At 37.1% G+C, this 12,046-nt stretch overlaps 1 protein-coding gene across 1 annotated transcript; it reads right to left on the bottom strand.

Annotated features, from left to right (window-relative positions):
* Positions 1-647: 647 nt before the first annotated feature.
* Positions 648-9,877, bottom strand: LOC129005469 (orexin receptor type 2-like). Its single transcript, XM_054434363.1, has 8 exons — positions 9,642-9,877; positions 7,937-8,079; positions 6,654-6,769; positions 3,497-3,668; positions 2,522-2,655; positions 2,254-2,397; positions 1,779-1,943; positions 648-983 (listed from the first exon to the last, which is right to left on the bottom strand). The coding sequence occupies exons 1-8, from the start codon at positions 9,860-9,862 to the stop codon at positions 861-863; spliced, it is 1,218 nt and encodes a 405-aa protein (XP_054290338.1). The 5' UTR covers positions 9,863-9,877; the 3' UTR covers positions 648-860.
* Between the last annotated feature and the right edge of the window lie 2,169 nt (positions 9,878-12,046).

The raw sequence follows: 12,046 nt of genomic DNA, 5'->3' as shown, positions 1-12,046 counted from the left end.
ATGACTTGCGCATGTGGTAGTACGTGATCCTCCCACTCACAGGTAAGTCTCAGACGGTGGTTGGTTCTATCACAGGGTTCCTTATGAGTCCTTGGTCACATGATTTACTCATGTGGTAGTACGTGAGCCTCACACTCACAGGTAAGTCTCAGACGGTGGTTGGTTCTATCACAGGGTTCCTTATGAGTCCTTGGTCACATGATTTACTCATGTGGTAGTACGTGAGCCTCCCGCTCACAGGTAAGTCTCAGACGGTGGTTGGTTATATCACAGGCTTCCTTCTGTGTCCTTGGTCACATGATTTACTCATGTGGTAGTACGTGAGCCTCCCGCTCACAGGTAAGTCTCAGACGGTGGTTGGTTCTATCACAGGCTTCCTTCTGTGTCCTTGGTCACATGATTTACTCATGTGGTAGTACGTGAGCCTCCCGCTCACAGGTAAGTCTCAGACGGTGGTTGGTTCTATCACAGGCTTCCTTCTGTGTCCTTGGTCACATGATTTGAGCATGTGGTAGTACGTGATCCTCCCACTCACAGGTAAGTCTCAGACGGTGGTTGGTTCTATCACAGGGTTCTTCTGTGTCCTTGGTCACATGATTTACTCATGTGGTAGTACGTGAGCCTCCCGCTCACAGGGAAGTCTCAGACGGTGGTTGGTTCTATCACAGGCTTCCTTCTGTGTCCTTGGTCACATGATTTACTCATGTGGTAGTACGTGAGCCTCCCGCTCACAGGTAAGTCTCAGACGGTGGTTGGTTCTATCACAGGCTTCCTTCTGAGTCCTTGGTCACATGATTTACTCATGTGGTAGTATGTGAGCCTCCCGCTCACAGGTAAGTCTCAGACGGTGGCAGGCCCTGTCACAGCGGGTGTAGGGTTCGCAGCTGCGTGCCTGTTGTTCGCTGAGGCTGGCTGAGCACGTAGCAGCGCCGATGAGGGCTGTGGTAGGAAGCGTATCCACTCGACGACGTGGCGCTGCGATTCTGAAACCGAAAAAAGCAAACCAAAAGAAACAAAACCGTACAGCACGTTCACAAAAATACCAGATGCAAGAGAACAATTTCGTTTGTTTGTTATGTAAGTTTTTTCTGGGAAGATAATGTTTTCGCGTTTTAATTCGCTTGAAAATCATTTTACTTCATTACAAACGTTTCTGAGAACTTCCCAAAGGTAACAAAAAAATCTACTACAAAGAATCAATTCTTGAAAACTATTAAATCTATTTTTAATAATTAGTGATTTTTAATTTGTTGTATGTTTAGAATGGTTAGTAATATATATGATTTAATTGCCATACCTAATTTAAATTCGACATACCACCATCTAATTAGCAGCCCTTCATTTTCTTAATCATATTCCCTATTGGTTAAAAAAGTGTTCCACCAATTAATGATTTATGTTATAACTTAGTGACCCGCTGCTGTAAAATGGGGTTCTCGGTGTTACAGTAGTCATACCACTACATTAATCATGGGCAATTTCAAAGACGTAAGCAAGAAAACCCACGCTTTAATCATCCTACTTGCATTATTACAATGCTATGTGCGGCTAAGGAATACAGAGACTTCTACCCATAACTTCAACCAAAGGTAGTTTATAATTTTCCTATTATATGTGAGCTTATTTCACCCTTCAAATATAAAATTATGTTGAAAAATGGGACAGAATTAAGATTTCTATACTGGGTGTAAAGAGTCGCAAAACAATTTATTCTTATATTCGTAGTACTGATAAATAGGAAAGTGGTTGTTTAGCTATATGTTGGAAATGCATCTTACTTTTATCCTCTGTCGTGGGCGAGGTCTAGAGATGCCTGTCTGGCAGAAGAGACTCCGGACTGTGCGGCGGAAGTTGCGAGTCATGAAGCAATACAGGAGAGGGTTGATGGCAGAGTTAGCGTGTCCTAGCAGCAGTGTGAAGGGGAACAGCTTCATAAGCGTCTCCTGTCAAAGAAAATAAATGCAAAATAGTGAAACAGGTGAGTTAAAAATTATGTAAAAAAGAGGCTGTTCCTGATCATTGGGTTTAAATAAATTATCCTGACTAATGAAACAGCTGATCTTAGTCAGTAACAATGCTACACAGATCATCTCACTTCATTCTACACTCATCCTTCACTCATATTTGGGTTAATATACCACATATGACATCAAGGTGACATAACATCTCAATTTTTGGTGTGTTGCCTAATTCAATTCTAACTTAGCCTTATCAATCAGTTGCGTATTTCAAGCAGATGAATGCAAGAGTGACCTGAGGCAAGCCGACGGTCGGCAACGTCAGATCAAGGTCCAGGAGAAGTGACAGGAGGTTGTAGGGCAGCCAGCAGAGAGCGAACAGAATCGCGAGTAGCAGCAGAATACGCGCCACCCTTCTCCTTTCTCGTACGAGGCGAACCTGGAGAACAGTCAGAATTTCAACAACCAATACACCATACAGTTTTGTTTTGAGAACATCAAAAGAATGTCGTATTCCTGTGTTAAACACCCTCATTCAGCTTCAAAGTATTGGAGATAGTTACCTGCTGATTGCTAGCGCTGCCATCGTCCTTATCAAACGGTGGTCGCACCACCCAGAGTTTCCGACCCATCAGTGTGTAGGCCAGGATCACCACACACCCTGGCGTCAGGTAGACCAGCACGAAGCACAACACTCCTAAAAAACAAAGTATTGACTGTGATGTTTCGCAGGTACACAAATAGTAGGTACTTTTGTTAATATAACGACCACGCCTAATAATTATAACCTAACCTAAGGATAGACTCTGTTTTAGGTTAGGTCAACTTAGGAGAAAATGTAGTAAGATTTTGTTATATAAACTAATCAAAATCTGATTTTGAAATAGATTTCATTATAGACAGTAACCAAAGTACCTAATAATATATTATTCGAAATCAATTGCTAACCTTGTCACATGTCCAACAGGCTCTCTAAAGTTAATGTTACCCAGTTTCAAGAACTTTCTATTTAGTTTACTTGTATTTTGATGGATGCCTTGTGTTCCAATAAGTTCACGGATGCGCATTTCGCCAGGGTGAGGCATTTTCACAGTTACACTAATATAAAACTTACTTTCTAATATTTACAAAAGTTTGTGAGCCACTGTAGCTAACATAACTAATGTTATAAGCGTGGTACGGGAGATTTACTTCTCACTGACAGTGTCAGGGGTGTGAACGGTCTGGGGCGTGGGTTTCCCCAATTGTTGTACCTGTGATGTTGCCAGTTTTACAATGTTGCCAGATCATGGACTCAGTTTTTATTTCATAGTTTGAAAAATAATGTAACTGTTGAAACCTTCTGTAATTTTTATCAGGCTATCAGGTTCAGATTATACCAACACGTAACCGAATCTGGGCCTGATATATTAGAGGAAATAATTTCGTGTTAGGAAATAAAACTTTAAGGTGAAGACAGTCAACCTAGCCTCAGCAAGAGTAGCTCTTTCATTTGAGAATACTTTAACTGTAATGGAGAACTCTTTGATCATAGTTACCATAGGCCCGCCTCGAGCGGTGAGACCAGTCCTCTATACACCAGGTGAGGCTGTATTTCTTGACAGCAGCTGACAGGAGAGGATCGTCCCCCAGGTCTACCAACTCTGTCTCTCGGACCCACAGCACAGGCAGGAATATAGTCAGAGACACCACCCACAGGAACAGTATCATCTGGGAAACGTTACTGTTAGTTTTTAAAAATCAAGGCAATTGTTTTGCCACTTGTTAGTTAATCTCAGGGAGAAAAAATTGTTAGTAGTACTCGCACACTTAATTCTGTTCAACATTATGAATTTATTCTGTAATCCATGACAAATTCAACAAACACTTGAACAACGTGAGGTCCACAGGTAGAAGAAATTTGAACCATCAATATTTGATAGTGCAATGTCGTCTCCTAGTCATGGAGACAAAACCTTAGACCGCTCGGCCTCTGATCAGTCCAAACTGTCCTCCACACTATGTACTATAGCACCGGCTAAGATAATAATTTATAAACTTGCCCACCCAGGCTGTGGGCTGCAGCGAAATGAAAATGGACTCAGAGAGGCTATGCTTAATTTGTTTCATATCTTTTTTCTCCCACAAAATAATAACATAATTTAATTAGCTGTGTTTGAAGAACAATGACAGTTTAATTAAATCAGGAGATCCCAACGACTACTATGCACCACCGGTTGGATGATAAATTACTGTTAATTAAGTCCAGTTAACATTCCCTGCTTTAACTCGCTTTAGTTAACATCTGTGCAGGAAATTAAAACTGAACGTAGATATGAATATTCTGCAGAGCATGATTGTGGCAAAACGTAATTTAGCGCAGTTGTAGTATTGATTTATTTTATGTACATTGTTTATTACTGTAATGCTCTTTTTAAGTCCTCTATCAAAATGCATGTTGTCGAAAATAGTAACATGTTTTAAGTTTTGGCAATGATATTTTAATACTTTTTGCCCAAAAGATGTTCGACCAAAACTCATAAGGATGCGTTACTGACGGTTACTTAATAAGCCCGTTGGCCACGCAATGTGGTATGAGCTGCGAAAGACATATTTTTAACAAGCATAGCAGGTTCAACAGGACAAACTGCATTGATTATGTCTTCTTGATATAACTAATAAAAGTAAAACTCAAGGCTTTTTAGTTTTATCTATTATGGTGCTTGATGTTGGCATATTCAATTCAACCCAATATATATTTTTTAATATTAATATATTTTTTAAATCGGATTGACGACGTAGATTTCGAATAGATATTTTAAAACCCGTTTTACAAAGTTTTATTAAGGATATTAAAATTATCAACAACACATTTTACTCGACAGTTTGGCAACATATTATAGCTATTTACCTTACAAGTGTAGTAAGAGCGTCTTTACATGACACACACACAGGTGAATGTTGTGCAACCAGCGGAAGCGAGTTGCATAATTACCTAAGTGATGTAAACACGCTCTTTTAAACACGTAAAACACGTACAAGATTTTACCTGACCCAACAATATACAGGAGGTTACGAACAATATTTTTCACTATCCATTTCACTCATCTTCTAGCAGTAACGTTCATTTACAAATAAAAGCTAGGTTAGGAAAATTCTTCAAAACATAACAATAAAATTCAAGCGCACAACTGATTTCTAGCGTTGAACGGTCGTTGGCTCCATAGAGGTATATTTTTTAAGTTAAGCACTCAATGTTATTTAAACGGGTTTCATTACCTCACCGAGTGAGTTTTTTCAACTTTACATCACTCGAGAAGTAAGGAAATTGTATACATCACGCTTGGGATAGGGAAGTTTAACATGGCGGGTTAGGTAAAAAAATATTTTAAAGAAATAAATTAAAGTAATAACAGATAATCTTTAAAAATACTTCTTACAATATTAAAAAAGGCAAAGATTGTTCAAGTTGATTTCTACCCTTACTAAGTTTCTTTGTCGAAAAAAAAAACAACGATGAAGGCTGACCTACTGCAGTGCAGACGACACATCTCAGATATTTCCCATGTGAATGACAACAGCTGATCCGTTAGTCCTCAAAGATCATAAATTATTTGTGGTACAAACGTTCAAAACTTGGATTGGATTTCTTAATTGGGTATTGACGTTTGGATCTCTATACACAAAGAGTCCATGTGCAGTTAGATTAATTATTAATAAAAGGAGGACTACCTTTTATTGTATACACTACATTACTATATTTGAAAAAACTAAAATATCATAGTAAATCAAAAAGTAATTAAAAGGAAAAATACAAACCAAAATTCTCAAGGTTTTTTAATTTTTGGTTCCCTCTAAACTTTTTAATATATTAGATCTATTTGTATACCTCTTAGATCTTGGTGGTTTACCTCTTTAAACTCGTGCATTACTATCTGTCTACCTCTTTATCTTGATAGTCGCAACTGGTTTACCTCTTTAAAATCGTGCATCACTATCAGTTTACTTCTTTATCTTGATAGTCGCAACCGGTTTACCAATTTAAACTTGTGCATCACTATCAGTCTACCTCTTTCATCTTGATAGTCGCAACCATTTTACCTCTTTAAACTCGTATATCACCATCAGTCTACCTCTTTATCTTGATAGTCGCAACCGGTTTACCAATTTAAACTTATGCATCACTATCAGTCTACCTCTGTCATCTTGATAGTCGCAACCAGTTTACCTCTTTAAACTAGTATATCACCATCAGTCTACCTCTTTATCATGATAGTCGCAACCGATTTACCAATTTAAACCCGTGCATCACTATCAGTTTACCTCATTAAAGTCACAACAGGTTTACGTCTTTAAACTCGTTCATCACTACCAGTTAACTTTTTGAATATACTAACAGGTTTAACCTCTTCATCCTTATACATCACTTTTAGTTTACCTCTTCAATTTTTACGGTCACAACAGGTTTACTTCTTTAATCTTGACAGTCACAACAGTTTGTTTCTCTTTATCCTCATTCGTCACTCTCAGTTTACCTCTTTAATCTAAAGTCGCAATCGGTTACTTCTTTCACTTCACTCAGCTAGACTAATTAACTGCATACATAGACTATTAGTATACCTTTTTACTGTTGCACATAAAATATCAGATTAGGTTGTACGATCAGCTTAATTTGTAGGTAAGTAGGTGCTAACACATGATGGAGGAGTTACTTACAAATATGGTGGATTTGCGGTTGAACACCTTTCTGAAAGCCATGGAGTGTCGGATAGCAAGGTATCTGTCGATACTCATAGCGGTGATGGTAAATACACTCGCACCAACACTCACGCCTACAAATAAAAACTTATTATATACAATTATAAAACTTTCTTGACTACTTACACACATAAATTAAAAACATAAACAAAATTAAATTTTAAATTTTAACAACATTTTAAATTTTAACAACATAATGTAAAATAATACATGAATGTTGAAAGTTCATACTGCTTCAGATCTGATTCGATTTACGTTTAAATCCACTACGATTGTTTGTCGGAATTCCCTTGAAGGAGATCAATTATTTATAATATGATCATTACATGGGAATGAAACTTTGATATAAAATTACACTTCAAACACAATTACTTCAATTTTCATGACACGGACTATTCTTAGTTTGGGTCTTTTCAAGAAGACTGCCACAGATAGTGCACTGCAGAGTTTTGGCTAGGTTAGGTTGTTTTAGGTTAGGTTAGGTTGGTTTAGTTTACATTATTACGATGACAAACAAGACACAATCTATTAAACACACGAATAGGACACGTACAAATTTAAGCTTTTGTAACGTCTCCTCTTTACTAAACATGACCACTTTTTTGCAAATATTACATTTCTTATCATTATCATAAACTAAACTGAACTAAAAACTACTCAAGCTGTACCTACCTCACCTAACCTCCGCGCACTGTGAAAGATTAGCGGTCCTCTTCTAAGAAAAGACACCTTAGTTCTTGCACAGATAAGTAAGGTACAGAGGAAACATGCTTATAGGAAACCGTGCACTTACAGCTCTGGTATGGAACGGAAATATACTTGTGACGAGCAAGGAAGAAGCCTGCCTGCCGAGTCCGACCGGTGATCACTGTGAGGATATTCCTATAGCACAGGACACAGGGTGTTCCTCCATCGTGCGTTGTAGTGCGCGAGAGTGAGGGGGCGGTTCGATACTTTGCTCTAGACACCAGCGCTAGTGCTAGACACCACTTAAGTTTAAAGAAGTATATCCTCTGATCCTTACTTCTCTGTGGTTCTCGTTAAGAGTCCTTGGAGCCTAGACGTTCTTAACTCATAAAACTACAAAGAAAATTTCTGACCTCACAGTCTCCTAGATAGTTAAATTATAATCACTTTGGTGTTTGAAAAACAATTTTTGGGTGATAATTTAATCATCAGCAGCTTTTACATTTAGTTAGTCATGCACTAAAATAGTTTAATAATATTATTAACCGATTCACCTTGTAAGTATGACGTCAGCTTGCACATAGTCTCCCCATAGAGCCAAAGCCCTGTGACGGACTGAGCCACAGCCATCGGCATACAAATAAACGTCACCAGAAGATCTGCTACTGACAGGTTCACCAAGAAGTAGTTGGTCACACTGTAAGTAGAACAAAGATATTTCAAGTTTGTTCCAAGGAAGATAAGGTGTGTTTACAAGACATCAGTACTACGTTTACAATTTTTTCTGTCCTAAGACGCTAGGCACGAGTCTGGGATTGTTTTTCACATTTCTTCAGGCTAGACCTAGGGGTGGATAAAATACATTGGTGATTTGGTGGGATTTGAACGCAGGACCTTAGAGACCGAAGTCCCGCACTCAAGCCAATAGACCAGCTCACTCCCTCACTACGTTTACTAATAAATATTATCAGATGATTCAATGCATTGCCTCTGTTATCGCTGGGTAATAAGGCTACGTACAATGAGTTACACAATAAAAGTAGTCCCACTCATCGTCATTTCAATTGAAAGTATTAAGTAAGTATTACATTATTGCATCATCGTTTTGCTTTTAACAAGCTTCACCTTCAGATACGCTATTCTAACTAATCTCAACGTAATTCAGAATATTGCGACATAATCTGCTTATACAGTTTGTTAGCCTTTGTGCAATCGTGCAATGCTCACACGATATTAAAAAACCAGTTTCTATTAGAAACATGGTGTCTTAATTCCCTTGCCCAGTTTCGTGATATCTAAGTGTCAAAACAACTCGTACCGTTCCTTTATGTTGTATCATTTGCTTTAATGAATACTAGGGGAAACCCGTCGAAATCGACGGTTACTATTGAGGGTTTATAGCTAACTTCAGCTAACTGCGGTGATAGAGTGAAAATCCTATTTAAATTAAGGGAGGATAAGCATACAGTAATAATTAATATGAGATTGCGTAACTACCTTCAATAACGTGGTTGGCTTTAGGTTGCCCAACAGGTTTTTTTTGGGGTCTTATAATAATTGTTTCTTGTTCATAAGTTTTGTATTCACAATCAAACTTTACCAGTTAATCTCGCATTCATCAAACAGCATTGGATTGGATCTCTTCACAAACATGTAAACTTCCGTAGTTTATTCTAGAATTTTGTCTGATGATGCTTGATTGTACAGAATCATTATGCAAAAATGTATGTATATTGTAAACATAATCATTATGGATGGCTAATAAATGTATGTATAGTGTAAACAGAATCATTATGGATAGCTAATAAATGTATGTATATTGTAAACATAATCATTATGGATAGCTAATAAATGTATGTATATTGTAATCATAATCATTATGGATAGCTAATAAATGTATGTATATTGTAAACATAATCATTATGGATAGCTAATGAATGTATGTATATTGTAAACATAATCATTATGGATAGCTAATAAATGTATGTATATTGTAATCAGAATCATTATGGATAGCTAATAAATGTATGTATATTGTAAACAGAATCATTATGGATAGATAATAAATGTATGTATAATGTAAACAGAATCATTATGGATAGCTAATAAATGTATTAATATTGTAAACAGAATCATTATGGATAGCTAATAAATGGCATTACCTGTTCATAGCTGCACTTGATTGTAATCAAGTCCTTTGATAAAATAAAAAGGGCAACTAACTGTAGTTAGCAATGCATTTAGTAAAGTGGCATCTACCTGCGCATATAGTGGTACTTGAAGACGACGATGATGATAAGAGAGTTAGCAGCAGCAGCTATCAGGAAGAGCGGCAGATAGCAGGATATCAGCACGATGTGGCGAGGTTCGGTGTACCTCAGCTGAGATTTGCTGAACTCCCTGATCAGCTGATCGATCAGCTGGTTGGTTGTCTCATTGTCGCCCAGCTGGTAAATGTCTTCTTGATCGCTGCAGTTCATCTTGGTTTACGTCACTTCTTGATTTCAGACATGTTTTTTCTCCTGAATTAATAACATTGGTTGATTCATAGTAACTTATATTTAAGTCTAATTTCTAGCTGTGGAACCAACTACTGTGCAACATTTTCCATAGTTCAAATTGTTTTTAGAAGTGGCCTAGAAAATGACCAATTGTAAACTATTGCGCATTTCAAATAATTCTCGCTTGACTTTGGTAAATGTAACTTGGAAGGTGTAATAATTTTAGACACAGTTTTGTGCTTACACGTTTAATAATTTGGATATATTTTGTATATAAAGTAGTAAACATACGATGGCGTAAAACTATCCAAACAGCTCATAGATGCCATATTAAACCGATTTTGCTGGTTCGAAAACTCATTCGAGTGTATAAAAAACATAATAAAATAGACTGGGACGGTGGCGACGTCCTGTAATCCAGCTACTAGAAGGTCACGAATTGTGGATATTTATAGGCATGCACTGTGGATACGATACTCCCTGGTGTGGATTAACGTCCGCACTAGTGAGTATTACGACTGTCCGCAGTATTATCCTGATAGTTAGACCAATTCGTTAATACCAAGGCAAAAATGTGGTTCAGATTCAACTATAAACTGTAGGTCCCTTAGTTGCCATTAGCTGTATGGGCTATTAATTTACAGCTGTGTCTAAGGAATATATCGGCCTTAGTCACTAACAAGACTACAACATCCTGCCACTCATCCTACCATCATCTCCATTCATACTTGGCTCAAAATATACCTAATTTGTATGGTCCATTTCATTGAAAAGTATTAAAATATCAAAACTTCTTTGAGTAATCGTGTTTCTTAATTTTTTTTAACTAATATTGTTTTTTTTTTACTCTGCGAACGTCACAATATAAAAGTAATTTGGTCCCTGGTCTAGATCCTACCACGAGATCAAAGGTAATAGTGAGCTACTTGCCTATAGGTAAATCCGCTAAAACAAAATATATTTTTATAAAAGCGGGCGTTCTTACTGGTTAAACTAGATCATATTGCCTGTTGACAATTGAGTGCAATTTTAAGACTGGTTTTAAAATTTAAACGCAATCTCTAAAACCTATCTGCAGAGAAGTAGGTATTGTCTAAATTTTTCATATTATTTCCCAGCTGGAAACCGAATCTGTCTGTAAAAATGAGTTGAATTGGAACAGAAATAGACGCGCTGAAGAATATAACACAACCTCTCGGTTCTACGGACACCCAATCAAAAGTGTTAGCTGTGTCAGTTGGAGCGGGCTAATTGTATATCGATTCCATTGCGCAATAAGTTGAGCCTGAAGATCTTTACGCTCAGACAGTTCTTGAGTGGCAGCAAAAATGTAATATCTTGCCAAAGAGTTGCAATAGTTTACACGATAGCAGAGTGCTGTTTAGTAAAAATTATTGGGTTTTAATTTTGATTTTGAACCTTAGGTAAGTGATGTATTATTAATTCATTGTCTGTGTTGATCATAAATTTATTAATTACGTCTTTATTATGAATAACTTTTTCTACATTCCACACCACTTAACCACTTACAGTAAAGTTAGGATGAAAAACAAATTTCTTTGGTGTAGCCTATAAACTAATTTATAATGAAATTAGTTTTACATAAAGGTAATGCAATCTACTGACTAAGTTCAATTTTAAATGAAACCGTGTACACAAACTTTCAACAATTCATTAAGACTGCTTCTAAAGAATAGATTAAGATTTATAATATCTTTAACTAAGGGTTTATAAATCTACAATAATTAAGGTAACCCATAAATGTACCGAGTGTGGTCGCTCCCGTGCGAGACAGAGTCGAGTACGGGATTGCCATACGAGTCCAGTACACACATTTTGGACGAGTTACGTACGATAGTTTACGGCATACTAATAAATCTGTACAAATCCTTATATATTTCCACCAACTAAAGGACTAAAAATCTCTAGTCATAACCTCTAAGAGAGGTTATGTTTTTGTTTATAACCACTCATTGCCACATAAATACAGTATAATCAGCTGATTGGTGTCCGGTAAAACTCATTACAGTACAGTAGTACGCAATGAAACCCCATTTGAATAAGCTGGGGGCAAACAGCTGTTTTGTGGACTATATCCTTGCGTGAGAAGTTCGTCAAAATAATGTAGTGTGGCGTAAAAAATAGTTTAACCTTTTATGGTCT

Source organism: Macrosteles quadrilineatus, unplaced genomic scaffold (genome assembly GCF_028750875.1).
Source record: "Macrosteles quadrilineatus isolate MER2022 unplaced genomic scaffold, UCM_ALF_1.0 Scaffold_21__1_contigs__length_2333173, whole genome shotgun sequence".
Taxonomy (NCBI): Eukaryota; Metazoa; Arthropoda; class Insecta; order Hemiptera; family Cicadellidae; genus Macrosteles; species Macrosteles quadrilineatus.
The sequence above is the reverse complement of the archived record's forward strand: the minus strand, read 5'-3'. Positions and strand labels throughout refer to the sequence as shown.